Source organism: Delphinus delphis, chromosome 4 (assembly GCF_949987515.2).
Source record: "Delphinus delphis chromosome 4, mDelDel1.2, whole genome shotgun sequence".
NCBI lineage: Eukaryota > Metazoa > Chordata > Mammalia > Artiodactyla > Delphinidae > Delphinus > Delphinus delphis.
In genome coordinates, this window is record NC_082686.1 from 70,277,151 (window position 1) to 70,303,906 (window position 26,756).

Below are 26,756 nucleotides of genomic sequence, written 5' to 3' on the forward strand. Positions count from 1 at the left end.
GCCAAACATAGAAAAAAGGAACATCTGTCTGCTGGCAAAGACAACATCCCATTGTACACAGCCACACCCTGACACAGACACACACCAGCCCTAAGCCACCCCTGCACGCCAGCTGGTTTGACTTCTGTAGATCTTCCCAAGGGCCCACCGAGCTCACCCTCTGATGCAAGAGTGGACAGGAGGCCACAGGCTGCGATGACCCAATATCTGCAGGCAGTGCCAACGCACATCACCCACACCGACACCTCTCCGTCGACCTCCCACGCAGGGGCAGAGCCAGAAGGGAAGGTTACCTTGCAGACAGCCGCCTGGAGCACTGCGTCAAAGCCGCCCTCGGGGGCATCGCGGTTCCGGGACACCCTCTGCTTCCGAACTTCCTCGTTGAAGCTGTCCACTCTGTCTGTGAGAGGCAGCAGATGGCGGAACCCAAAGGAGGGGACACAGTTTGGGAATAGCTTGTAACTGGAGAGAAAGAGGAGAAAAATCACTTTTCCTTCCTTGTCCCAAAATCTTAAACAACCAAGTAACTCTGCATTTACTGAGTGCCTTGAACGGCACCAACGAATACTCAGCACCTACCACACACCCCTGGGACAGACACAGTGGGGGAGCACAGAGAAATAACCTAGTCCCTACTCTCCAAACACAAGCTCTAAACTGCGGGCGGGACAGCACATACCAGGCTGTAGGTGAATGAAATGGACAAATGGGTCGTAGGAAGTAGCGGTTAACAGTGGGCTACCGCGGTCAGAGGAAGGTGTCACGGAGGCGCCCTGACGCGGGCCTTGGAAGATGCAAGCGCCTGGTGGGACAGGCACCGCAGCCTGGGCGGCACCAAGGGGAAGGAAGGCTCTTACAGGCAGAGGAAGGCGGATCATGTCGAGTGAGGGCAGCGTGAGCAGAGTGACTCTACGAAACCAGCTTCTTACATCGACTCTGCTGCTGCCACGTGATAAAGGATCACATAACCCCTTCGTGTCCACCCACTCAGAGACCACCAGGACGTGCTGGCAACCGAGCAAACACTAAATGCAACAGGAATGAAAACGTTCTGTTTCTTCGTTCATTTATAAATACTGGAATGATAAAGCATCAGCTCTCCTAGACGCAAAGAGAAATCACTGAGAAGCAAACCATCTTCGAATGGAAAATGCTACCTGGAAATCTGGAAAGAGGGCAGTATTGCACCTCAATAGGAGGTTAATGCCATGTCTTTCTCCTGAATATTGGGTGTTCTCATCTTCAGTTTGCAGTGCAGATGGCCCCATTCCTGGAGGAAGTTACAGCCCAATCACATCTGCAGGAGTTTCACTTGGCTATATAACCAATGAAATAGGAAGAGGGGCCTTACATTGTTTCCAAAAAGGTTCACTGGGTAAAAGGGGAGAGGGAAGTGCAAATGCAAGGGCCCTGCGGCAGAAGGGAGCACAGAGAGCCCAAGGGCAGAGGGAGGCCAGTTAGACTGCAATGCAGGGAACAAGGGCAAAGATGAGCTATGAGGAGGCTGGGGAGGCAAGCTGGACCAGACTGTGCAGGTCCGTGGCCATGTTAAGGAAGCCTCTCTTTCAGAACTAAGACAGAAAGCAAACACCAACAGAGAGGCATGAGGGGAAGGCTTCGTTACCTACCCAATTCAAGCCGTGTGCGTGGGAAGGGAAACAGGCTTAGCAACTCCTAGCAGCTCCTGCCTCACTGCCATCAAGAAGGGCAGCTGGGGCAGGTCTGAGAGGCTCCCCTCCTCCCCGAGAGAGGCAACCTTGGGCTTTCTAAGAGGTTCTCTCATCCCCTCTAAGGGCCTACGGTACCTGCTCCAACAGTCACTCACAGTAAGCCACCTCTGCAGGGTCAACCCCACTGCCATGATGGCCACGGTGCCTCCGGACAGGAAGAGCTGCGAGCAGCTGTCCCCACTTGCCGTCCCTTTGTTTCACTCCCTCCTCCTTCCCCAAAAATCTTCACCCACCCACTGTGTTTGCACAGGTCAGGCTCTTCTGTAACCCATGCCACCCAAACTTTCTATTCTCATCTCAGTTCCCCATAAAGACAAAGGTCATGGAAATTGCATTCCCAGCTGGAAGCAGGAAGTGAGCTGAGGTCCCATCATAGTCATCTGACAAATAGATGGGCCCAGGAGGAAGGAAATGTACACAAACTCTCACTCCCCTCCCTCACCCTCTGAGCAACTTCACCCTTCTGTGCTGTGCTGGGCCATGGCTGCGGACTTCAGGTGTTTACTGTCTCAGTTGACGGGTCGGTTGAGGAAGGGAGAAGAGGAACAAAACTATGACTGCTGCTCAATGAGAAAACCAGAAAAGCTGTGAAAAGCTCAGCTAAATTAGTTCAGCGTTCTTTACCTCTTCCCTTCCTGCAAAGGGGAATAAGTAGATATATTTTTACTGTGGAGAATTACTATTAATAATCAGAAACTAGAAAATGTGTTTGCCAGAGAGAAGACTTCATTGCAGAGAATTTATTATAACCAAACCAGAATCACCTCTTAGTGAGAGGAAAACAGCTTTGTCACACAGGCTCTGTTGAATGTCTCCATAGTCTCTGGAAAACAATGTCAAACTGTGTCTAATTTAACCCCTGGAAGAGCTGTCTGAGCGACCCGAAGATCTGGGTGTTTGAGGGTCTCATGCCAGGAAGCCCTCCCACCCCCAACTGTGTCTGTGCCACAGGACCCCAGTTCAGGGCCGACTAAATCTTTACTGGATTAAGAATTATGAACCAGGAAGATGAATAAAATATATATGCTTAAAGAGCCTGGGGGAGCATGTATGTATAAAAAGTGAATCCTATTTGCAGATGCTAGATGTAGGCAAAGCCAAAAAACAATCTAATGCTTCAGGACAATACTGTGGACCATGGAGCTGACAGGGCAAGACCTCTCCTCTTCCTCTAAACAAAGAGAACTGCTGGGTAAAAATCTAATCCTCAAAAATGTTAATATGTAGCCAAGACTGGAAGCTTAGCGGGGAAATCCCAGGTGCCAGGAACGGAGAGAAAAGCATTGCACAAATGAACGGACTTCAACTAGGTGGGAAGTGAGCAAGGATCTCCTGGCAAAGGGATCCCCCACCCCCCCACCCTAGCGTGCTGGGGCCTGACAAAGGTCTGGGGCTTGGGGCCAGGTTCTAACAGGGACAGATGATGGACCTCAGGCCAGCGCAGGACAGAGCACTGGAACAGGGCTCTCTGCATAAAGATGAGTGTTACAAAGAGCTGCCCTGTCACTAAAATCAAACCCAGAAAAATTCCAGCCACTGGCCTGGGAGAGAAGCAAGGAAGATGCACTCTGGGCTCATGGTGAGATGAATCACCCATAAAGATTGTAACTCCAGGCCTAAACAAGTCAGAATTCATTACTTTTACAAGGAAGGAACCCCCCTGCTGAGAAATAAACAGAACTAGTCCCACAGTGAAACCCAGAGGATCCTAGCATCAGGGAACCGAAAACCACCCTGCAGGGACGTCAGTACCCCTGGGGCACGTGATCCCCTAATGGAAAACAACCTCTGATGAAGAGGAACTAATGAAAAAGTTATAGACCCCATGAGAAATAAACTACCATGAAGGAATATCAGCAAATTCAACCAACTGCAGGATCTGCAGTTCAAGAAACAGGTAACACAATTATCTAAAGTACATTAAAACAAAGATATTTAAAACATTCAAGGAGAAGGAAAAAATACCAAAGACTAGAATGGGATATTATTAGGAAGAAAAAACAATCAGAAGGCTATGAAAAAATAGTATGAAAAACAGAAGTCTAAAAGAAAGAACCAAATAAAAAATAGTCACTCAAATTCAAAAATGAAACTTCAGTGTATGGATTAAAAACATTAAAGAACAGGGTACTGCCACAAAAACCAAAATACAGATCAAAGGAACAGGATAGAAAGCCCAGAAATAAACCCATGTACCTATGGTCAATTAATCTATGACAAAGGAGGCAAGACTATATAATGGAGGAAAGATAGTCTCTTCAATAAATGGTGCTGGGAAAACTGGACAGCTGTATGTAAAAAAATGAAATTAGAACATTCTTGGGACTTCCCTGGTGGCGCAGTGGTTAAGAATCCACCTGCCAATGCAGGGGACACAGTTTCGAGCCCTGGTCCGGGAAGATCCCACATGCCGCACAGCAACAAAGCCTGTGCGCCACAACTACTGAGCCTGTGCTCTAGAGCCCGCGAGCCAAAACTGCTGAGCCCGCGCACCACAACTACTGAAGCCTGCATGCCTAGAGCCCGTGCTCCGCAACAAGAGAAGCCACCACAATGAGAAGCCTGTGCACCGCAACGAAGAGTAGCCCCTGCTCGCCACAACTAGAGAAAGCCCGCACGCAGCAACAAAGACCCTACACAGCCAAATATCAATAAATAAATAGACTTCTTTTTTAAAAACATTCTTTAATACCATACACAAAAATAAACTCAAATGGATTAAAGACCTAAATGTAAGACCAGATACTATAAAACTCTTAGAGGAAAACATAGGCACAACACTCTGACACAAATTGCAGCAATATCTTTCTCAAGCCATCTCCTAGAGTAAGGGAAATAAAAATAAACAAATGGGACCTCATTAAACTCAAAAGCTTTTGCACAGCAAAGGAAACCATAAACAAGACGAAAAGACAACCTGCAGAATGGGAGAAAATATTTGCAAACGGGTGCGACTGACAAAGGATCAGTCTCCAAAATTTACTAACAGCTCATGTGGCTCAATATCAAAAAAAACAAACAACCCAATCAAAAAATGGACAGAAGACCTAAACAGACATTTCTCCAAAGAAGACATACAGATGGCCAAGAGGCACATGAAAAGATGCTCAACATAACTAATTATTCGAGAAATGCAAATCAAAACTACAATGAGCTATCACCTCGCACCCGTCAGAATGGCCATCATCAAAAAGTCTACAAATAATAAATGCTGGAGAGGGTGTGGAGAAAAGGGAACCCTCCTGCACTGTTGGTGGGAATGTAAATTGGTACAGCCACTATGGAGAGCAGTAAGGAGATTCCTTAAAAAACTGAAAACAGAGCTACCATATGATCCAGCAATCCCACTCCTGGGAATATATCTGGAGAAAAACATGATTCGACAGGATGCATACACCCCAATGTTCATTGCAGCGCTGTTTACAATAGCCAAGACGTGGAAGCAACCTAAAGGTCCATCAACAGATGAAAAGATGTGGGAATTCCCTGGCAATCAGTGGTTAAGACTCTGCACTTCCACTTCAGGGTGCACGGGTTCAATCCCTGGTTGGGGAACTAAGATCCCACAAGCTGCGTGGTGTGGCCAAAAAAAAAAAAAAAAGATGTGGTATATATATATATATATATATACACAATGGAATGTTACTTAGCCATTAAAAAGAATGAAATAATGCCACTGCAGCAACATGGATGGACCTGGATATTATCATCCTAAGTGAAATAAGTCAGACAAAGACAAATATCATATGATGTCGCTTATGTGTGGAATCTAGAAAAAAAATGATACAAATGAACTTATTTACAAAACAGAAACAGACTCACAGACTTAAGAGAACTGAGCTTATGGTTACCAGGGGAGAAGGGTGGGGGGGGGTGGGGATAGATTGGGAGTTTGGGATTGACATGTACACACTGCTATATTTAAAATAGATAACCAGCAAGGACCTACTGTATAACACAGGGAACTCTGCTAAATATTCTGTAAAAACCTAAATGGGAGAAGAATTTCAAAAAGAATAACTACATGTATATGTGTAATGGAATCACTTTGCTATACACCTAAAACTAACACAACATTGTTAACTGACTATACTCCAATATAAAATTTTTTTAAAAAAACTGAAGAACAAAATGATAAACTGGAAGAAATTTTCTATTATGAAGCTAAGGGAAAGAAAGAGGTAGAAGTTATGGGAGAAAAATTTAGAAACATGAAGTTTAGAATGAGAGGCTCCAACACTCACCTAGTAGCGTTAGAAAGAAAATGGAGAGAATCGGAGACAGGAGTCAGAGATGATGTCTGAAATTTTTCAAGAATAAAGCTATGTTCTCAGATTAAACAAGCAGAGCAAGTTCTGAGCAATGCAAATAAAAGTACTAAATCCAAACCAGCCACATTGGAATGCATATCATTATAGGACATGAAAAGCACAGGGAAATATTAAAAGCCACCAGAGAGAAGGAAAACCATTAGATAGAAGACTTTTCATCAGCCACAGGACATGCCAGAAGACAATGAAATAATACCTTCAAGGGGGTGAAGCAGTACCATGACCTCTTGGAAGAAATACAAAGGGTAAGAAAAAATATAAATGATGAAGGATGAAATGTATTATCTCACTTGCAAAGATTTTTACAGATGTATTTCTATTTTTCGTGTGTGTGGTGAGAACCCTTAAGATGTACTCTCTGAACGACTTTCAAGTATACAATTGTATATTTCAAGTGCAGTACTGTTGCCTATCACCACCATGCTGTACATTAGAGCTCCAGAATGTATTCATCTTATAATTGTAAGTTTGTACCCTTTGACCAACATTTCCCGCTTCCCCGGCCAATCACCACTCTACTGTCTGTTTCTATGAGCTTGGCCTTTTTAGATGCCACATATAAATGAGACATGGCATGTATATCAGCAACAGCCTAATACCTCTAACAAAAGAAAAAGTGTTCAGAACCAGAAATAACAGGCCGGATTAATCCATCAAATCCTGTACCAGTGAATATCATGTGACGCTTCCCAGGAACACTATTTCTATTACTCAGAATACAATTAAACAGTTCTTTAATCTGATGATTAAATTACTTTTTTTTTCTCTCCTTATGGCAGCCCTGGTACTACTTACTTCAGCTCTGGCATTTCTGGTTCATTCTAAGATGGGAGGGGATAAGTCTAGGATTTTGATCCTTTGGCCGAAACATCCGGAGCAGGAGGCGGGACAAACCTCAAGAAAGCCCCACGAAGGGCTTCCCTGGTGGTGCAGTGGTTGAGAGTCCACCTGCCGATGCAGGGGACACGGGTTCGTGCCCCAGTCCGGGAAGATCCTACATGCCGCGGAGCGGCTGGGCCCGTGAGCCATGGCCGCTGAGCCTGCATGTCCGGAGCCTGTACTCCGCAACGGGAGAGGCCACAACAATGAGAGGCCCACGTACCAGAAAAAAAAAAAAACTGGTTCTCTTCTGAGATGTCCTGCGCAGGTAGTTAAATCACTCCTCCTGACTCCCCATCTCCCCAGAACTTCCCGGGGCTACTGCTGCTGCTTCCACACCACCACAGGAGAAAAAACCTAACAGAAGGTACCATTGAGAGAGAACGCTGTGATTTTTCTCTCCACATGAGCTGAAGGAAAAGAACAGACAAGGATCACAGACGGCAACTACGGAGCCAAGCATGGAACTCAAACTGAGACAGGAAGACAACAGGACAGCCATTTTGGAAAAGGACCAAGGGAACGACCTTGAGAAAGCGGGCTTGACAGGCCAGAAAAACAGCACCTAAAAGCTTGGGCTTCTGAGACAACCACCAGAGACTCACAGGAGTAAAAGATTAGCTCTATCTCTGTTCCACTGACATCTGTACATGGTTTCCAAAGGACAAAAGCGGAACTATAAATCCGCCACCTAGCAGAATTGCCGAACTCCCAGTTCCCTGAAAGATATAGATAAAAGCTTGACACGCATTCCTAAGGTGTTTTAGCAGGAAGCAGGCCCCCAGATGAAAACTGCCGACTGCGGGCACATAGACCCCAGACTGCTTGAAGCCTGGAGGTTGATGACGCTCCAAACTTCAACTCCATGCCAACCAATCCAAGAACTGAGCACAAGCTGCTCAGGCACCCTGTGGCCTCCTCCCTCACACTGCCTTTAAAACCCCTTCCCAGAAAGTCCTCGGGGAATTGACACTCTTTTCCACCTTCTCCCTCGTGCACAAGCTATCCTTTCAATAAAAAGCTTCGTTTGCCTAAGAGTCTTGTGGGAGCAATAGTCGTTTCTATGGTATTGCTGTCCAAGAATCTGGAGAGGGCCCGATAACAGAACCAAGGAAGCAGCCCAGCTGGGAGACGAGAGGGAGTGGTAGGGACTGTGGCAGCCAAACAACATGTGGGACAAGGCTGGCTTTACTAGACCTCCTAGTTTTTTGAGAAAACCTAAAATCCTGGCTATTCTTTGTTAAATCTTTTATTTTTAACTGTTGGTAACTAATTCACAGTGCCAGTAAAACTTAGGAAAGGGCTTCCCTGGTGGCGCAGTGGTTGAGAGTCCGCCTGCCGATGCAGGGGACACGGGTTCGTGCCCCGGTCCGGGAAGATCCCACAAGCCGCGGAGCGGCTGGGCCCGTGAGCCATGGCCGCTGAGCCTGCGCGTCCGGAGCCTGTGCTCCGCAACGGGAGAGGCCACAGCAGTGAGAGGCCCGCGTACCGCAAAAAAAAAAAAAAAGAACTTAGGAACGCAAATAAAGCACATGTACGGGCTGAATCAGGAACAGGAACAGCCTGATTACATCCCCCCGCTTGCTCTGTTCTCCAGGAACCGTGGGGAATCTCCGAGGATACCCAGGCAACCACACAGAGTCCACCGCCTGGACGCGGGAGGTACATCTCAGCCTGCTCACTGAGCCATGCGGTGACTCCCCTTTCATGCTGCCCAGCTTAGGGAAGAGAGATCTGTGTAACTCAGATCTGATGATTCCTTCCAAACTCCCATTCTTTCACCGGATTTCCTGTCTCCCAAGCAGCCTGTCAGTGTGCCTTGTACTCACTGTCAAAACTTCTACCCTCTGCAGTTGGTTCTGCCTTCTAGGGCTTGGAGAAGTAGCTCTGAATAAGGAGAGTGTAATAACCTTGAATATTCAATGCTGAGGGCCCCAGGCCAGTCCTTCATCCTCTGCCAGCCTCCCATCTAGCATCTGACAGTTCGCCGATGGTCCCCAGAAGAATCAAAGTAGAGACACACCCTGTCTCTCAGCAGACAGGACCCAACCAGAGGGCGGAGGTGAAAAGTAGCAGACAGAATCACTATTCCGGATGAACTGAAAAAACTGGGGGTTAAGATGCTGTTGCTCCTGGGGAGTAGCAGAACTCCAACAAAAAGACATGTGGCACTGGGATGCAGCTGAAAAGGGCCTTGGGGACAGGACCAGAGGGACAATAATGCCAGCAGCTACCTGTGGCCGGGAGGAATCTAAACCCAGAAAGTGAGGACACCTAGTGTCTCTCTGTGGCTAAGGAACTTAGAATCTCGTTTGTATCTAAAATGTTTTCTTATCTTATTGTTTTTTCCACTGTTGTGTCATTGCAATCCCAGGAAAGATCTAAGTTAGCTTCTAGGAGTGTGGACAGAAGGGTCAGGAAGGATTCAGAACATACAATACCAGCATAAATACCACCTCACCCCCACCCCCCAGTCCAACCCAGAGCTGGGAACTTCTGAGGCTGCCCAAGGGGAGACAAGAAGTTAGACAGGCTCAGGGGCTTACGAGCAGCCCTATTCCCCTCAGGGGCAGCCAAGGAGACAAAGAATCGAAAATGACATCACAAGATGCCCGAATCCCTGAGCCACCACTTGAAGAAGAGCTGCCACAGAAAGCAGCTCCCGTCAGATCTTTACAAGCAAGAAATAAATCTTCATTGTGTTGAGCCACTGAGATCTGGGGTTTGCTTGTTACTGCAGCACAGCCTAACATTACCCTTAGGCAAGTGCCTAGAAGGGTGGGTGGTTTTGGAATGGGTATTATTACTCAAACTCAAGGAAAGCATCTGGGTGGCAGTGTGATTTAGATGGGGAAAAAATAAGCATCATATTGATGGAAACAGACTCTGGAAGTAGTTCATCCTGATTCATACTCCAAGTCTACCCCTTACTATTTGTGTAATCCTCTAAGCCTCGGTTTCCTCATCTTTAAAATACAGCTCACCAGGACCTCCCTGGTGGCTCAGTGGTTAACAATCCGCCTGCCAGTGCAGGGGACACAGGTTCGATCCCTGGCCCGGGAAGATCCCACGTGCTGAGGAGCAATTAAGCCTGTGTGCCACAACTACTGAGCCTGTGCTCTAGAGCCCGCGAGCCACAACTACTGAGCCTGCGTGCCTAGAGCCCGTGCTCCGCAACAAGAGAAGCCACCGCAATGAGAAGGCCGTGCACCTCAACGCAGACCCCACTCACTGCAACCAGAGATCCTGCGTGCAGCAACGAAGACCCAACGCAGCCAAAAATAAATTAAAAATAATAATAATAAAATCAATAAAATAAAATACAGCTCACTTCTATAGACCTCAAAAGATTGCTACGAGATATAAATGGGATGATCCATATAAGGTATGAAGTGCAGTGAATGCCTGACACTTAGTAAGAACGTAAGTCTTAGCTATTCCTCATCTAGCGATGCTTTGGGGCCTCACATGCCAAAGCCTAACCAAAGCTGAACATGGAAATGAGTCAAGAAAAAGTTGAAGGTTATCACTCGTTGTCACGCTGCATAATCTTGCCATTTAAAAGAACACTTGAGGGGGCTTCCCTCGTGGCGCAGTGGTTGAGAATCTGCCTGCTAATGCAGGGGACACGGGTTCGAGCCCTGGTCTGGGAGGATCCCACATGCCGTGGAGCAACTAGGCCCGTGAGCCACAACTACTGAGCCTGCGCGTCTGGAGCCTGTGCTACACAACAAGAGAGGCCACGATAGTGAGAAGCCCGCCCACCGCGATGAAGAGTGGCCCCCACTTGCCACAACTAGAGAAAGCCCTCGCACAGAAATGAAGACCCAACACAGCAAAAATAAATTAATTAATTAATAAACTCCTACCCCCACATCTTCTTTTAAAAAAAAAAAACACTTGAAAGCCCAGTAAGGAAACAAACCACCTTCACAAAGGTTGTATTGGGGAGTTGGAGGAAGTGACCCTCCACCTCCAATACACAAATGCACTAGGCCAGGGACCTATTCACCATCCCCTTTCCTCTTCCACTGCACACAGCTAACCTAGTTCCCAGCCTCCCCGCTAGAACCCAGCTCTGTAGAGCAGAATGTAGGAGCAAAGGCCACTCTATCCTGGTCCATAGGATCCTCCTATGAGCAATCCTCCAGGCATGATGACCTTACAAGCCACATGTGAACCAATGGAGCCTGGGACCCCGAGTCACTGCTTAGAGGACAGGTGTCCACTGATCAGGAGACCCATTTGCACTTAGGTTAGCAGAAAATAAACTTCCTTCAAGTTTGAGTCATTACATACTTTTGGATTTGCTCACTGCAGTAGTTAGAAACTCTTGTTCTCTAATAATTTCTCGAAAATTTTCTTTTAAAAAAAATTTTTTTAATTTTTAAAATTTATTTATTTTTGGCTGCATTGGGTTTTTGTTGCTGTGCGCGGGCTTTCTCTAGTTGCCGCGAATGCGGGGCTACTCTTCGTTGTGGTGCGCAGGCTTCTCATTGCAGTGGCTTCTCTTGTCGCAGAGCATGGGCTCTAGGCATGCGGGCTTCAGCAGTTGTGGCACACAGGCTCTAGAGTACAGGTTCAGTAGTTGTGGCACAAGGGCTCAGTAGTTGTGGCTCGCAGGCTCTAGAGCGCAGGCTCAGTAGTTGTGGCGCACGGGCTCAGCTGCTCCGCAGCATGTGGGATCTTCTCAGACCAGGGCTCAAACCCATGTCCCCTGCATTGGCAGGCGGACTCTTAACCACTGCGCCACCAGGGAAGCCCTGTCGAATATTTTCTAATTCAAGTACTTACGTTAGGAAAAAAAAAAAAAAATCACACCTATAAAGGGCAGGGTTTTCATTTTGTTTTGTCAAGGTAAGTTATAGTTATGTATATAAACAATAGGAACCGACTTTGATTCATTTATTCCAAACATCTCAGTCGCTCCAAACAAGGAGATAGTTTAAGTTGTTCTGCCTGCTCCCTCCCTGATCACCGGGGTCTATCACTTCCTGAGAACACTCTCTAAAATCTATTAATGTAGAAAACAGTGCTGTGTCTGGCAGGCAGGAAAACAAATGAGCTATCATCATTGTATCTTTATGCAACCTTGTAACAATTTATTTCTTCGCAGGCAGAGGGAGGACAGAGCTGGATTATCCTTCATCACATTTAACACCTTAGCCAGGTTCCCCCCCTGCACCCAGATATGACCTCCCCAGGCCTTTCTTTAGGCTCGGTTCCCACTGATCCATTCCCCCACCCTTGAATACCCAACAGAAGGGCAGCTGGTCACTCACCCAATGCACGGGTTGGTCTGGTACCTCGGTGCCGTGTAGGAGAAAGGAGAGATGTTCTTGTCTACAAAAGACCCAAACCCCAAGCGGAAGTTGCTGGTGAGCTTCCTCATCTCCTCGGCAAGCTTGGTGCCCAGGCTCCGTATGTTGTCCAAGTCATCCTTCATGGACAGAGAGAGGTCCATCAGGTAGTACAAGTCCACTGGATAATCCTCCACCTGTCGAACCTGCAGCTGGAAGGTAGTCTTGTCACCTGTGCCAACCGAGAGACCGTGCGTGTTAGAGGTCATTCAATTCGCTGGGGCTGAAGGGATGGGTTTTGCTTTCAAAGCTGGTCCACCTCTGACTTTGCTTTAGTGACTGTGTGCCTCTCAGAAGACATCTTTTCCACTCTGGAAACAGAGCGACCGAAGGGAATGTGGGCGCTGAGGATGCAGCTCTAGGTTCTCCTTTCACACACAGGCCTCAGCATTTTTTAACGAAACTCTTTAAGAACCAATCTCCTTAGTAGTGTTCTGTTTTCTCAGCAAAAAGGATGCTTAGGTAATTGGTGGACGGTGCACCAGACAAGTCCACAGACACAAATGGGGCGAAAGTAGCCCACCAAGCACATACCAACTTCAGAGAAAGGACTGGCCAAGATGGGAACGTGGCCAGGAGACCGTAAAGGTGTATGTGAAACAGAACACAGGAAAGAAATTAACAAAAGAAGGTACAGACATTAGTAAGAACTGAGGTGGGGAAGAGAGATGTGCAAGGCAAGGGAGACTGGGAAAACAAAGATGGTTACTTAAAATACCCCCAGAGGGCAAAAATGTTTATGCTTATGCCGGGCCACCTATTTCTATCTCCCTAGCCATTTATCAAACAATCGTATTTAGTTCTCCAGCATATCTGATACCACAGACACAAATCATTATTATCATAAATTATATGTATAAATATAGGAAGACGTGTTCCAAACTTTAGCACCATCGACAAGAAAAAGAAGAAACAGAAAGGAAACACTACTAGATTTGCCTACAGCTACAAGAAAGAGAAAATAACTTTTGGTTCTATAATAAGCAGTCAACAGCCAAAGGGAAAAGAAATTGATTCAGAGGAAAAGAACAATGAAAAAAAAGGCCGTTTCTGGCAGGCGTGGCCTCTGCAAGCTAGCCCCACATGGTATGCAGAAAGGCCCAAACCAAGTCAGCGCAGTAACTGGAGGACGCGTGCCAGGACAATGATCCTTCGTCATTCATGATCTCTAAAAACACACTGTTCAGAGACAACTTCAAGCAGTGAATTTTACCAGGTGATCCTACCTGCCCTCAGGCCTGTTAGCCTCTCAGGCACCAAGAGACGTCCTTGAACTCTTCGGACAGAACTGTCTACACACACTTGAAACCTGGACGTCCTTTGTGTGTTCAAAGGTGCAATGGCGAAGGTGGCCTCGCGCCCGCACGAGGGTCCACACCTCACCTGCCCGCGGTCACGTCTCAGAGGCGTCCATCTTTCACCTCAAGATGACAACCAGCGAGCCGAAGCCTTCTTGAACTTGCAGGATAGGGAACCCAGGGCTCTGTGCTCCCCGCACCTCCTCCCACCCCAGACGAGGCGTACTTACTTCATTAACAAGATCTCAGTCCAAGTTCCAGCTCTGCCCCTCAACTAGCGGGGCAACCCGAGCCTCCATTTCCTTAACTGTAAACTGGCAATAACAACAGCACGACAGCGTGAAGGCTGTGAAGCACTCATGTGGGAAGGAGGGTTCTGTAAGCAGTGAAGGCCTGCCCAGACGAAGTATGATCATTATAATTACCATGGTAGTCTGAGTGTCAGAGCCAAGCCTGCTTCCCCCGACTTGTCCTTACATGTGCTGCTCTAGCCTGATGATGGATGTAGTTTGGGTTGCCTGTGGGTACGAGCCTATTTTTAAAAGCCACTGGAGCCTGACTCAAACGGAGGAATGTTCGAGATTTCTTCCAGAATGAATCCCGGACTGCTACAATAGCTGTCTCTGCTTCCCAGGGCCCGGCACAGGGCCCCTCCCATCCCGGGATGCCACATCGCAGCGGGGGAGGGGCGGGAGGGCCTGCGATCCTGTCCCCTCTGTCCAATCCCACGGCCTCTTTACGAGGTCTCCTGTATTTCGTTACTTGTGCCCTTCCCCCAAGTTTCCAGGTATACCTTCTTTAATCCAGAATCCACGTCCACCTTTTGCGGGATTACGAGCAATTACAGAGGAACACTTTAGGACCAGGAAACAGGGAACTAGCTTGGATCCAGGGAGGCTGGAAGGCACCCATGGGAGGGAAGTGGACATTAGCCTCAGAAAGCAAGAGCTGGGCTGGAATCCGGACCTCGTCACCAAGAGCTCAAGGCCTCAGGCTCCTTTAAACTTGCTGCTCGGTTTCTGGATCAGTAAAATGGGGAGGATGCTAATTATTGTGGGTATTGAGGAGACAGCATATATAAACACCACACAAATGCTTCTACACAAGAGAAACTTCGGCCTCAGTTCCCCTGAAAGTCAATTATTAAAGCAATTTCCTGTGGAGCTAAAAAGAGAGACAGAACATTCTGCCAAAAACTTGAGTGTGAACGGCTAACGGCCTTGGGTATTATATTTAACTCCAAATTTTCCAGACATGAAGGCAAAGAGGGAAACGAGATGTGGTACATCGGTCTCTTTGTATACTAAGGGGTTATCTATTCTGAAGTAAGAAATCTCTTGTCATTAAATTCTAAGAGAAATTGATCACTACAACACACACACACCTCCTCATAGGGAGGCTGCAAATGGTTAAATATATATATATATATATTTCTCTCCCAGTTTTCCAAGAAGGGAGGGGTATAAGAAAAGGGGTAATGTCATTAATGTTTGGAATGAGGGTTTATGGCCACCTTATCTATGCTGGATTTTAAATGCTACAAACTCCTCAGTGGGCCTTGGCAATAACTGAATGTTCTGTCAGTGTAATAGGGAAGAACCTTATTATTCTACTACAAGTTAATCACTAAAGGGATGTTGCCTATAAGATTAAATTATACGTACTGACCCATCTCTGGGAACCCTGCCTCCCAGGTAATGAGCATTAAGCTAAAATACCTTTGTTTAGCTCACAGGAAACATCCTGACCAGGCCTGCCTGTGACTAGCTGCAGGAAGGAAGAAATTAACACATCCCCTTCCAAGTCTGGCAGGAACCAGGCCCTTACCCACCTCCCCTGTTAGTGTTAAAGAAGCCAGAATTCTAACTCAGGGAAGATGGTTCTTTGAGCCGCTAGTCTACCATCTCCTCGGTCTGCCGGCTTTCCAGATACAGTTGCTATTCCTTGCCCCAGCAACTCGCCTCTCAATTTACTGGCCTGTTATGCCGTGAGCAGTACGAGCTTGGACTCAGTTACATCAGCAGATTTTGGAGGGACTGACATTTCTGGACCAGTTCTCAGCGAGGGTGCTAAGCACGGGAATTAAGCTACAGTGCCGCAACTCCCCCACCGAGGGCGCCCCCGTGGTTAGCTGACTGAAGGTGAAACTGCTGCTGCACGCCAGGGGCGCCCTATGCCGGGAGAGGGTCTGGGGCATGTTCTCCATCTTTGGGTACACTTCCGGAACCATGCACACTCAACAATACCTCCAGCCACCCAGTTCTGCACCACCCGAGACTTTTTTTTTTTTTATCATAACGACAACATTTCCTTTTCTTCGTTTTTTTAAATTTATTTTTGGCTGTGTTGGGTCTTCATTCCTGCGTGCAGGCTTTGTCTAGTTGCGGTGAGCAGGGGCTACTCTTCATTGCAGTGCATGGGCTTCTCATTGCAGTGGCTTCTCTTGTTGCGGAGCACGGGCTCTAGGCGTGTGGGCTTCAGTAGTTGCAGCACACGGGCTCAGTAGTTGTGGCTTGCAGGCTCTAGAGCACAGGCTCAGTAGTTGTGGCGCATGGGCTCAGTTGCTCCGCGGCATGTGGGATCTTCGCGGACCAGGGATCAAACCCGTGTCCCCTGCATTGGCAGGCGGCTTCTCAACCACTGTGCCACCAGGGAAGACCCCACCCAAGACTTTAAACCAGTCGCCACCTCTCGTGAGTCCAGGAGAGTGAGAGCCGGGCTCACCTTCACTGTGGACACTTGATCTGTGCCAGTCTCTGGTGACACCACCCAGCCCACGTATCCCCATCCTCCCTCTCCATATAAGACCCCCTTACAGGGACTTCCCTGGTGGCGCAGTGGTTAAGAATCCGCACAGGGGACACGGGTTTGAGCCCTGGTCCAGGAAGATCCCACATGCTGCGGAGCAACTAAGCCCATGAGCCACAACTACTGAGCCTGCACTCTAGAGCCCATGCGCCACAACTACTGAGCCCATGAGCCACAACTACTGAGCCCACGAGCCACAACTACTGAGCCCACGAGCCACAACTACTGAAGCCCGTGCGCCTAGAGCCCGTGCTCCACAACAAAGAGAAGCCACCACAATGAGAAGCCCACACACCGCAATGAAGAGTAGCCCCTGCTTGCTGCAACTAGAGAAAGCCCGCGTGCAGCAACGAAGACCCAACGCAGCCAAAAATAAATAAACAAATTTATTTAAAAAAAAAAAAAGATCCCCTTACAGGCTCGTCTCCTCCTGTGGCTGCAGCCCTCCTGTCTGGAACCATCCCCCATAACCTCCGCCTCAGGACAAGCAGCAGGATCAGAGAAATAGGATAAAGCAAACCCCAAAGAAAACCTGATCAGGGACTTCCCCGGTGGGCCAGTAGTAAAGAAACCGCCTCACAATGCAGGGGACGGGAGTTCGATCCCTGGTTGGGGGAACTAAGATCCCACATGCTGCGGGGCAATAAGCCCATGCGCCACAACTACTGAGCTCGCGGGCCTCAATTAGAGAGCCCGTGTGCCACAAACTACAGAGCCCAAGCGCTCTGGAGTCCACGTGCCACAACTAGAGAGAAGCCCACACACAACGAAGAGCCTGCGCGCTGCAACGAAAGATCCTGCATGCCTCAAAGAAGATCCCACATGCTGCAGCTAAGACCCGACATAGCCAAATAAATAAATATTTAAAAAAAAGAAGAAGAGAAAAGCTGATCACCTCACATCTGCGAGGAGGAAGCTTCTCCTGCAAGCAGCCCCTCCCACGTCCTGCTGGTTTTTCCTGCTTCCAACGCACCCAGCCCCGGCTGTATTTCACAAAGAATTCCTGCCACTGCTGGGTTCCTAAGTGTAGATTCTCCCACCATAATCAATAGCAACCAGCATTCCCTCTGAAATGTATTTTTAAAGGTTTCTTCTGTCTTCCCTTCAATAAAAAGGGAAAAGTGAGCTTTTTCCTCAGGAACATATACCAGATGACAAACATTACCAGAAAATGAAAGTAGAGAATTCTAGCAACAACTTTTGGGTTTTTTAAGATTGATTGTTGTTCAAATATTAAGACAAAGTAGTGTCTCAACAAATAAATACTCCTGCTATCCCCAATATAAGTAGTTTTTTGATTCCCTAGAATTATACTTCTGTGCTAGAAATTGAAAGAAACATTAAAATCAGCTATGCTAAAAATGGACTACAGGGCTTCCCTGGTGGCGCAGTGGTTGAGAGTCCGCCTGCCGATGCAGGGGACACGAGTTCGTGCCCCGGTCCGGGAAGATCCCACATGCCGCGGAGTGGCTGGGCCCGTGAGCCATGGCCGCTGAGCCTGCGCGTCCGGAGCCTGTGCTCCGCAACGGGAGAGGCCACAACAGTGAGAGGCCCGCGTACCGCAAAAAAAAAAAAAAAAAGGACTACAGCTGAGCAGGGAATTAGGGGCGTGGTGCACAACTTATAAGACTTATCATCCAGCTCTCTGTTCACTACAGCAGAAGGCAATTAGTACCCGGAATTAAATCCAGACCCAGAAGCAAAGAACTACCTCACTGGCCGCCCTGCTGTACCAAACACCACTCCCCACCTCAGAATTCTGACACTTGACAGATGGAACCATCAGGAGAGTTACTGGCCTTCACAGTGTCTGACCCCAAGTAATTAGGGCTTGGCACTTCTAGTTTCCTTGAAAATAATCTTATCTTAGTTCAGGCTGCTATAACAAGTACCATGGACTAAGTGGCTTACAAACAACAGAAATTTATTTCTCACAGTTATAAAGGCTGTAAGTCCAAGATCAGGCCAGCGTGGTCAGGTTCTGGCGAGAGCCCTCTTCTGGGTTTCACACTACAGACTTCTTGCCGAAGGGGGGAAGCACCCTCCAGGGTCTTGAGGGTTTTTGGGTTTTGTTTTGATAGCACTAATCCCATTCATGAGGGTTCCACCCCATGACCTCTCAAAGGCCCCCCTTCATTTCCTAATACCATGACATTGGGAGTCAGCTAGAATTTCAACATATTCAGTCTATAGCAAAGCACTATCCATCCATCATCAAGTCTTTTTAAGTGTGCATTGTCAGTCTGGGTAGTAGAAGCAATACCTAAGTCAGGTACTTGCCATCTCCAACCAGAACGTAGGAGAGGGGAGAAAAGCAGCATAGATGAGGGCTGGCAGGAAGCCCATATCAAAAGCAACCAATCACCTGCAGTTTAGTCAACAGTATGATACCCAGGTCAATTTCCTGGCTTTGATTACAAACTCTGGTTATCATTGGGAAAAGCTGAGAAGGGTACACAAGAACTCTCTATAATTTTTGCAACTTCTTGCAACTCTAAAATTACTTCAAAATAAAACATTAAAAAAAATGTTTAAGCTACCAATCAGAGGTCACTTTTTAACAGGCTAAGGGACTGAGGCAAATAAAGGCTTAAGTAAACCTTTTCTAACTGCTCCACCTCTAGCTTTTTACCATTTCAATATGCTTTAAAGTTTACGTCCTTTCGTAAGGATTTTATACCCTTTGTTAAGGTTTTTTTAAGATTGTTATCCTGACATACAGTTTCCAGGACTGGAAACAAAATGGAAAACATGATCTTGTGTTTATACAAAATCTTGCTTAAAGTTTGGCAGTTCCTGAAAAAGTTAAACATAGAATTACCATATGATCCAGCAATTCCACTCCTAGCTATATAATCAAGATTATTGAAAACATATGTCCACACAAAAACGTGTACATAAGTGTTCACTGCAGCATTAGTCATAATTGTCCCAAAGTGGAAACAGCCCAAATGCCCATCCACTAAAACGTGGTGTATCTATAAATATACAATGGAACATTATTTGGCCATAAAAAGGAATGAAGTCCTGATACATGCTACAACATCAATGAATCTTAAAAACATTTTGCTTAAGTGAAAGAAGCCAGACATAAGAGACAACATATTATATGATTTAAATGAAATGTCCAGAGTTAGCAAAACCTCCGAGATAGAAAATAGATCAGTGGATGTCAGGGGCCAAATATGGCGTGGAGGCAGAGGATAGGAGTGACTATTAACGGGTACAGGGTTTCTTTTCGAGGTGATGAAAATGTTCTGGAATTAGATAGCGGTGATGTTGTAACCACCTTGCAAGTACACTACAAACCACTGAATTGTATACTTCAAAATGGTGAATTTTACAGTATGTGAATTACATCTCAACTTAAAAAAAAACAAAGCAAAACAAAAAATTCTGCTTAAGGTAGAGGAAAACTTTTCTTTCTTTTTTTTCCAGGCTTATCCCGGAACAATTAACTTTGCCTTGGTGAAGTACCTCACATATTGTGCTGAAGCTTGTCCTTGACTAGTCTGGCATGAGGCTAGTAAAGTGCTACACTTCATTCAACAAATACCTATTATGAGGTACTGGGGAGCAGGGCAAAGGAGGAGACAGGAGAGCGTTCCTAAAAATACACGATGGAAAAACCAATCGTTACGTACCTGAATGCCTTCCTGAGTCACGGGGGTGTTGCCCTGAAGTAAGTACCCGCTTGGTAAACTGAAAATGTTGTTAATGGCAACAGACCATTCTCCCCTTTCCCCAAATAAATATCTGCGGTTTGACTGTCCTTCTCTTTATAATTACTGAAATTTTCAAAATGTGAAGAGGCATCATTGGCTTCAAGCGTTTCTATATTTGAGAAACATGTTCACAAGGTTCTAGACCTCTAGGAATTCAGATTATCATCTGATCTCCTCCTAAGTCTTCATCTCTACAGACTGAAACACCCTCAGAGCTTGGGTGCGTCTCCACAGGGCAGCCAGCCCCTCCTCCACCTTGACGGCCACAGCAAAGGGCTCTCCATCACCGTACCTTCCGTAGGACCAGAGCTGCACACAGCACTCGCATCATGATTTTGTACAAACACAGGATCATGTTTCCCATTTATTTCCAATACTGGAAACTGAATCATAATGCTTAGCGAGAGATTTGACTATACCAAATAAGACTGATTTCTTTCTTTAATCGAGTATACGTTGAGCTTCACGCATAAATAAGCATTGTGCATAAACTTCATGAGAACTTTGAGAACTCTGCCCAAGGAGGGTGCCCTCAATCAAGTCACTTCTTTGGGGGCTGTTTTAAAAGCCAGTTGATAAGTCAAAGCAAACAGTCTCTCTGCCTCAGAGCCACACCTGAATTCTGATTTTGAAAACTGGAATTGACACTGTGACATCTCTGATTCTGTGTTGACCTCCAACTCTTCCCGAAATTAAATCTACCCTAAAGAATAAGGATTTGCCACCATGAAGAATGTTTCTTGGAGAGAGCACCACAGGCTCAGAGCAATTCTAGATGAGCAGTTCCAAAAGTAAAAACCTCCCTCGATGATGACCCTCAAACTCTAACTCTTCTGGACGTGTTAATTTTGGTCCTTGTTTCCAAAAATTAAGTGAAAACAGTATACAATAATAAATACATTGTTAGTATATGAAAAATATGAACACATATACAAAGACAGAAGATCTAGTAAGAATGAAAAATAGTGTTAAAGTGAAGGACTTTAAGAATTTTCTTGAAGTGACTGTTAACGCCGTTAGGTTAAAAAGGAAAACACACCCTTGATGTTAGTTGTAACCATTCTTATCATACACTGTGTTCTGATATATTAATAGTCTACAACAATGCCTATGTCCCCTTCTAGGTCAGAGCCCTTGACCCTGAGCCTGACTCCACGTAGGGAGAGGCATTCATCTTCCCCCCGGAGGATACCATCGGACATTGGCTCACAGAAAGCTTCCTCTTCTCTACCCACTCACACGGCTTTGTAAGGGCTCCCTTCTCTCTCTCAACTTGGAATCTCACTAAACAAAAGGCGAAGTGTCCCTTCCAGTGAGATGACTTGTGAAAACAGTTACTTCAGCTAATCCCAGCACTAATCCCTGGGCCATCCCGCAGTTTATGCTGCTCTACGCCACTTACCCCCTTCTTCCGTTTCTTATTTCCAAGACAATTCAATAAGCTAAATACAACAGTTCTCAAATACACAGTGACTCAGAGTTCTTTCTAACGACAACAAGAAGAACGGGCGACACTAAGAGCTTAAGACGTGCAGGGCTGTGCTCGATCCATTTCTGAGACATGAGAATCTCTACCCCAATCTAGACGTGGCTGACTCCGAAATCTGCATCTTTGAAAACAATAATTAGAAGCTCTTCAAGTGCATTTATACAAAAAGTCTCATTTAAGCCTCTGAACAGGGCTGTGAGGAATGAAGGTGACAGAGACCCTGAGACGCTAAGGAGCAGAGCAGCTTGCCCAGGACCCCTGAGCTAGGAACAGAGCCAGAACCAGAACCTAGGACGGCCAGCTCGATCCCTCATCTTTCCACTGACCCAGCCGCCCTGAAGTCTAAACAAACCACCTGGAAATAGTTATTGCCAGTGGTTTCCTAGACAATGAGAAAGAGGAAAAGGCTAAAAATCAACGGGATTTGGGAAAAAAGCTGCCTTCTCTCAACAATGTGATACTTTCTCATTTGGCCACATTCACATCCTCCCTTGACATCACAAGGGACCTAATAGGTAGAATACAAAACGACACAAGTGGTGAGCTAGAAACAACCATGAGCTGTGCGACCACAAAGACTCGATATTGAGTCAGGTTCGCTGCTCTGACCGGGAGCCCTTGAGCACACAGCTCCTCAGGTGTAAAGTTACATCAGCTACCTTCGGGTAGGTCACGTAACAGGCACAGAGTAGGTGTGCAAAAACTGTCAGTTCCCTTATACCACAATCAATTCCAGGGCTGGCAGAGGCTCCAGGGTCACGAAAAAAAAAAAAATCTCTACTCTGCAAGTTCGTCCCTTCAGAATGTCACTGATTCAAATGGAATTTGCTGACAGGAAAAAATACTTTCTCCTGGCAGTAGTACGTTCCCTGAGAAACTTGCATTAACTAGGGAGTAAACATACCGGCATCCTCCCACGAAAAACAAGAACATTATTCACAGTAGTCAAAAGGTGGAAACAATCCAAGAGCCCGTCGATGGGTGAACGGATAAACAACATGTGTCTATACGTACAATGGAGGATTACTCAGCTTGAAAAGGAAGGAAATACTGGCACGTGCTACGTCATGGATGAGACGGACAAATATATATGAGTCCACTTCTATGAGGTACCTGGAGTAATCAGATTCACAGAGACAGAAAGCGGAAGGGCGGTTGCCGGGGGCTGGTGGGGGAGGGAGGGAGGGGTTAGTGTCTAATTGGTACAGAGTTTCAGTTTGGGATAAGAAAAAAGTTCTGGAAATGGAGAGTGGTGATGGCTAGACAACACTGGGAGTATACTTAACGCCACCGAACTACACACTTAGAAATGGTTAAAATGGTAAATGGTACGTTACCTATATTTCACAATTTTTTAAAATAGCAAAGATACTCTGATCATCCCCAAAGGCCCTGGACTCTGCTTCCTGGGGTCTGGGCCACACCTCACCACTGCCCCCTCCCTGGCCCGGCTCATCTTTCCACCATCTTGAACAGGTCCACCCCAAGGGCACTCACCGGGCCGCAGGTTCACCGTGACCTCCTGCGGCGTCATCTGGATGACGTCTGACCCCGCGGGGCTGGAGCCCTTGCTGCTGAGAGGCAGGCTCCGAAGGACCTGGGTGCTGCTGACCGGACTCTCAAACTCGCCGCCACAGCCGTTCCTGACCAGGTTTGCCTTGAAGTCGCACCGGGAGGTGACCGACCGCAGGCTGCCGAAGTCCTGGAGGTGTAGAAACAGGGGAAGAGGGCAGGAGGCGGTCAGAGCAGCTCCAGGACACCTCAGGCTGTAGTCTCATCACCACCCTGCGACCTGAGACCCTCTACATTCCATTTCCTAAAAGCGGACAAAACAAAAACTCCGCCAAGTGCCTCACCAAGCATCATGAGGATTAAGTGAGGTGTCGGATGTGAAAGCATTTTGCAAGGTGTAAACACGCACAGTAAAAATGTTTGGTCTCGTTATTTTAATGGTCAAAAACGCTCCTTTAAAAAAATGTGCCTGTCTACACGATAAGCAGGAGAAAATAACTGATATGGTCAAAATTTGCATCACTAAAAATTTTTGAAAGATACCATATAAGTGGCCAAGTAGTCATCACTCAGACAATCAAGAGTTAACGTCTGAGCTGTTCCCTCATCTAGCATATGCAGGCACAACCATTCTGGAGAGCGATGTGGTACCTTTTGAGCCCTTGGTCCCCTCCTAGGAATTTATCACCAGAAAATTATCAAAAGGAAAGCAAAACTCTCTAAGATATATACTGCATGTTCCTCAGAATAGCACAATCATAAACTTGAGCCAAAAGCCCTAAACCAGAAGAAAAACATGGTTCATCACCTCAATAGATGGTACGGCCATCACAAATAATTATGCAGAAGACTAAGCAGAAATTTCAAAACATTAAGGGAAAAAAATCAGAAAATAGAGTGGTATCTGCATCAGGATGCCAAAGAAAAATTAAAACTTAAGATAGTTGAGGTGCTAGGGGAGAGGGAATAAAATGATATTTTTCTTTTTCTCTTTACTGTTGTTTAAACAATAAAGCCACATTGATAAGAAACATCTTTCTTTTCTTCGGTTGGATTTAGGAGAAGGCTGTGCATCAGGATGACCCACCCTGGTTTGGGGCACTAGGAGTTTGGGCCATTTACTTTAACATGAAATTATATACTTTGTTATAAAGTAGGATACCTGTAAGCAGTGATTGTTTTCCAGTAAGGGGGTTTTCAATGGCAAAGCAAACCCATTCACTGCTGGATATAGAAAAGAAGAGCCCCTCTTCCAGCTGGTTGCACTGGAGTAATGGCTGGAGGAGTTAGATGCTCTCTCTTCCTCCCGCCACTGTAAACACTTTGCCAAAGCGCCTCAGATGAGTCAAGAGTCCGCTGACCGCAGAGGGACTCCCCTCCCCCCTTCATCATGGTCTAGGATGCCCCAAGACCAGTCAGTGCCCACTGGGGCCTTTGCAAGGTTCAAGACCAAGAAGTCAAGAAGACTCTGCAGTATTTTTAAGTAAAACCAGATGTGTTCTTCTGGGCCTCTGTGATTTTGGTTTTTCGTTTGCTTATACCTGAATTTTTTTTTTTTTAATTTTGTCTATTGAACTCTTGACATGACGGGAGATCTTGCATGTCAACAACCTCGGGACTGCACCGTAAATATAAATGGCTCCACAGACACTTGTGGAACAGGGTGAGAACAATGATTATTGTAGAAATTACAAGATTCCAAAGCTGAGGTTTCTAAACTGGGTTCTGAACAGTCTAGCTTGGCTCTGAGGAAGCAGTAAAAACCTCCCAGGAATAGCAGAAAGGAGAGGTAACTTCCTGAGGGCCTTACAGGTATGAGACTGCTGTCTTGAGCTGTGTGAAGCACAGGGTGAATTAGCTGTCCAGAGCTGAAAGGGCTTAGGGGTTCGCCTGCTCAGAGCGTACGTGGCTAGAGAATTTCTCAACTTCTTGCCAGCATGCTGGCCTTGCTGCCAGCTCCCCCAACTCCACGGAGCTGGCTGTCCTCCACCCAGTTCTGACTGTCAAAGTGCACCTGTCTCCACCAGACCAGTGCACATCCCCTCCCCCACCCCACCAGGCTGGCGAGGAAAGCCTCTTCAGTCTCCCGGGGGCGATGGAAACCCCTAACGGCCCTCCCCTTGGTCTGAAGCAGCCTGCATTCCGGAATAGACTAGGTCACAGAGCCAATCTGTTTCACCCTAAGCAGGAGGCAGCTACATGATTCCTCACCACAGCCTCAGGCATTCACGTCATCAAAATCATTCCCTAGGGCTTCCCTGGTGGCGCAGTGGTTGAGAGTCCACCTGCCGATGCAGGGGACACGGGTTCGTGCCCCGGTCCGGGAAGATCCCACATGCCGCGGAAAGGCTGGGCCCGTGAGCCATGGCCGCTGAGCCTGCGCGTCCGGAGCCTGTGCTCCGCAACGGGAGAGGCCACAGCAGTGACAGGCCCGCGTAACACACACACACACACACACACACAAAAATCATTCCCTAATGCCTGGACACCTTCACCAGCAATGAACTTCGTCCAAGCTTCCCAGTCAATATGCTCAAAGGCCGTTTTTGATAGGCAGTACCAGTCCCTGAGGCAGGACTTGTACAGGGCCACCTGCTGCTCAGGGAAGATGTACCTGCTGGGCTCCTCAGGAGACTTGAAGTCCAGGACGTGCTTCCCAAACCTGATGAACTGAGAGGCAGCCACAGAGTGCCAATTACAACCTTGTTTGTGCAGCTGGCTTTCCTGATTGTGCTCTGGGGCTCATTTATCCTCTAGGATGTTAGGAGCAAAGCCCTCTTCATGCCCCTCATTGGTAACAGCTTTCCCTTCATTCTCCTTAGTAACATTCTTCAAGGTGGTGGCAACCCTCCACTCCAATGCACGTGGCTTCCGTGAAGTTTGCTGCACCAGCAGGAAAGACCGTGAACTCCTGTCACCCAGCTGCCAGCGCGAGAACCACCACTGAGAACATTCAAACTGCCAGTTGCAGGATGACTTCAGAAGTGCCTACCGCTCAGCAATGTGACAGTACGGGGGACCCACTTCTCAGCAGCTCCAGCGGCACAGGCAGCAAGGGACAGCCTACTATGGCACTCATACCAAACTCAGACTTGGCCTCAGGGCCATCCATTTCTATCAGGTTTGCCAACCTTCTCCTGTTTCACAGAGTTCAGTTGCTTGCTACCTGGGGAAGCCCCAGTGGTTTCACTGATGTGCTTGAGAACCTTTGAGACGCCTTTATTTACTGAGTCCTGTCACTGTCGCAGGTCTTTAGGACCTCAAAGACACTGACTGAGGCACTTCTGGGCATGGAAGTCTGGAGAACCTTCTGAGAGTAAGGCAGCTACCTCGATATCAATCAAGGATGCCCACAACAGTTGAAGGTCTCTCCGGCATGCAGTCTGAAAATAGCCATGACTGACTTCTAGCATAGGCTCTTGCTGCCCAAGAAAGGGACGGAGAACACTGCAGACCCCGCAGGGAATGGTAACCCCACCAGCCCACGGGCTTTCCCTCTATTCCCCTCCTCTAGCTCCTCTCCAGATATTTTAATTTTGAATAAGGATGGATGCATATTTAAAGAAAGGAACCAAAACCACAAAGACCAGGGGCATATATTGTGACAGTTATGACCTTCCAGGT

General features: G+C 47.0%; 2 protein-coding genes across 7 annotated transcripts in view; both read right to left on the reverse strand.

Annotated features, from left to right (window-relative positions):
• Positions 1-26,756, reverse strand: part of LOC132424764 (mucin-13-like) — a 176,908-nt gene that overhangs the window by 92,437 nt on the left and 57,715 nt on the right. The window lies entirely within an intron of this gene.
• Positions 1-26,756, reverse strand: part of LOC132424761 (integrin beta-5-like) — a 91,650-nt gene that overhangs the window by 47,785 nt on the left and 17,109 nt on the right. For all 6 annotated transcript variants that reach the window (XM_060010802.1, XM_060010804.1, XM_060010801.1 and 3 more), the window contains exons 3-5: positions 23,118-23,322; positions 12,223-12,472; positions 294-462 (exon numbers count right to left, since the gene is read on the reverse strand). In XM_060010802.1, the coding sequence (XP_059866785.1) occupies positions 294-462; positions 12,223-12,472; positions 23,118-23,322 (624 nt within the window). The remainder of the gene's footprint in view (positions 1-293; positions 463-12,222; positions 12,473-23,117; positions 23,323-26,756) is intronic.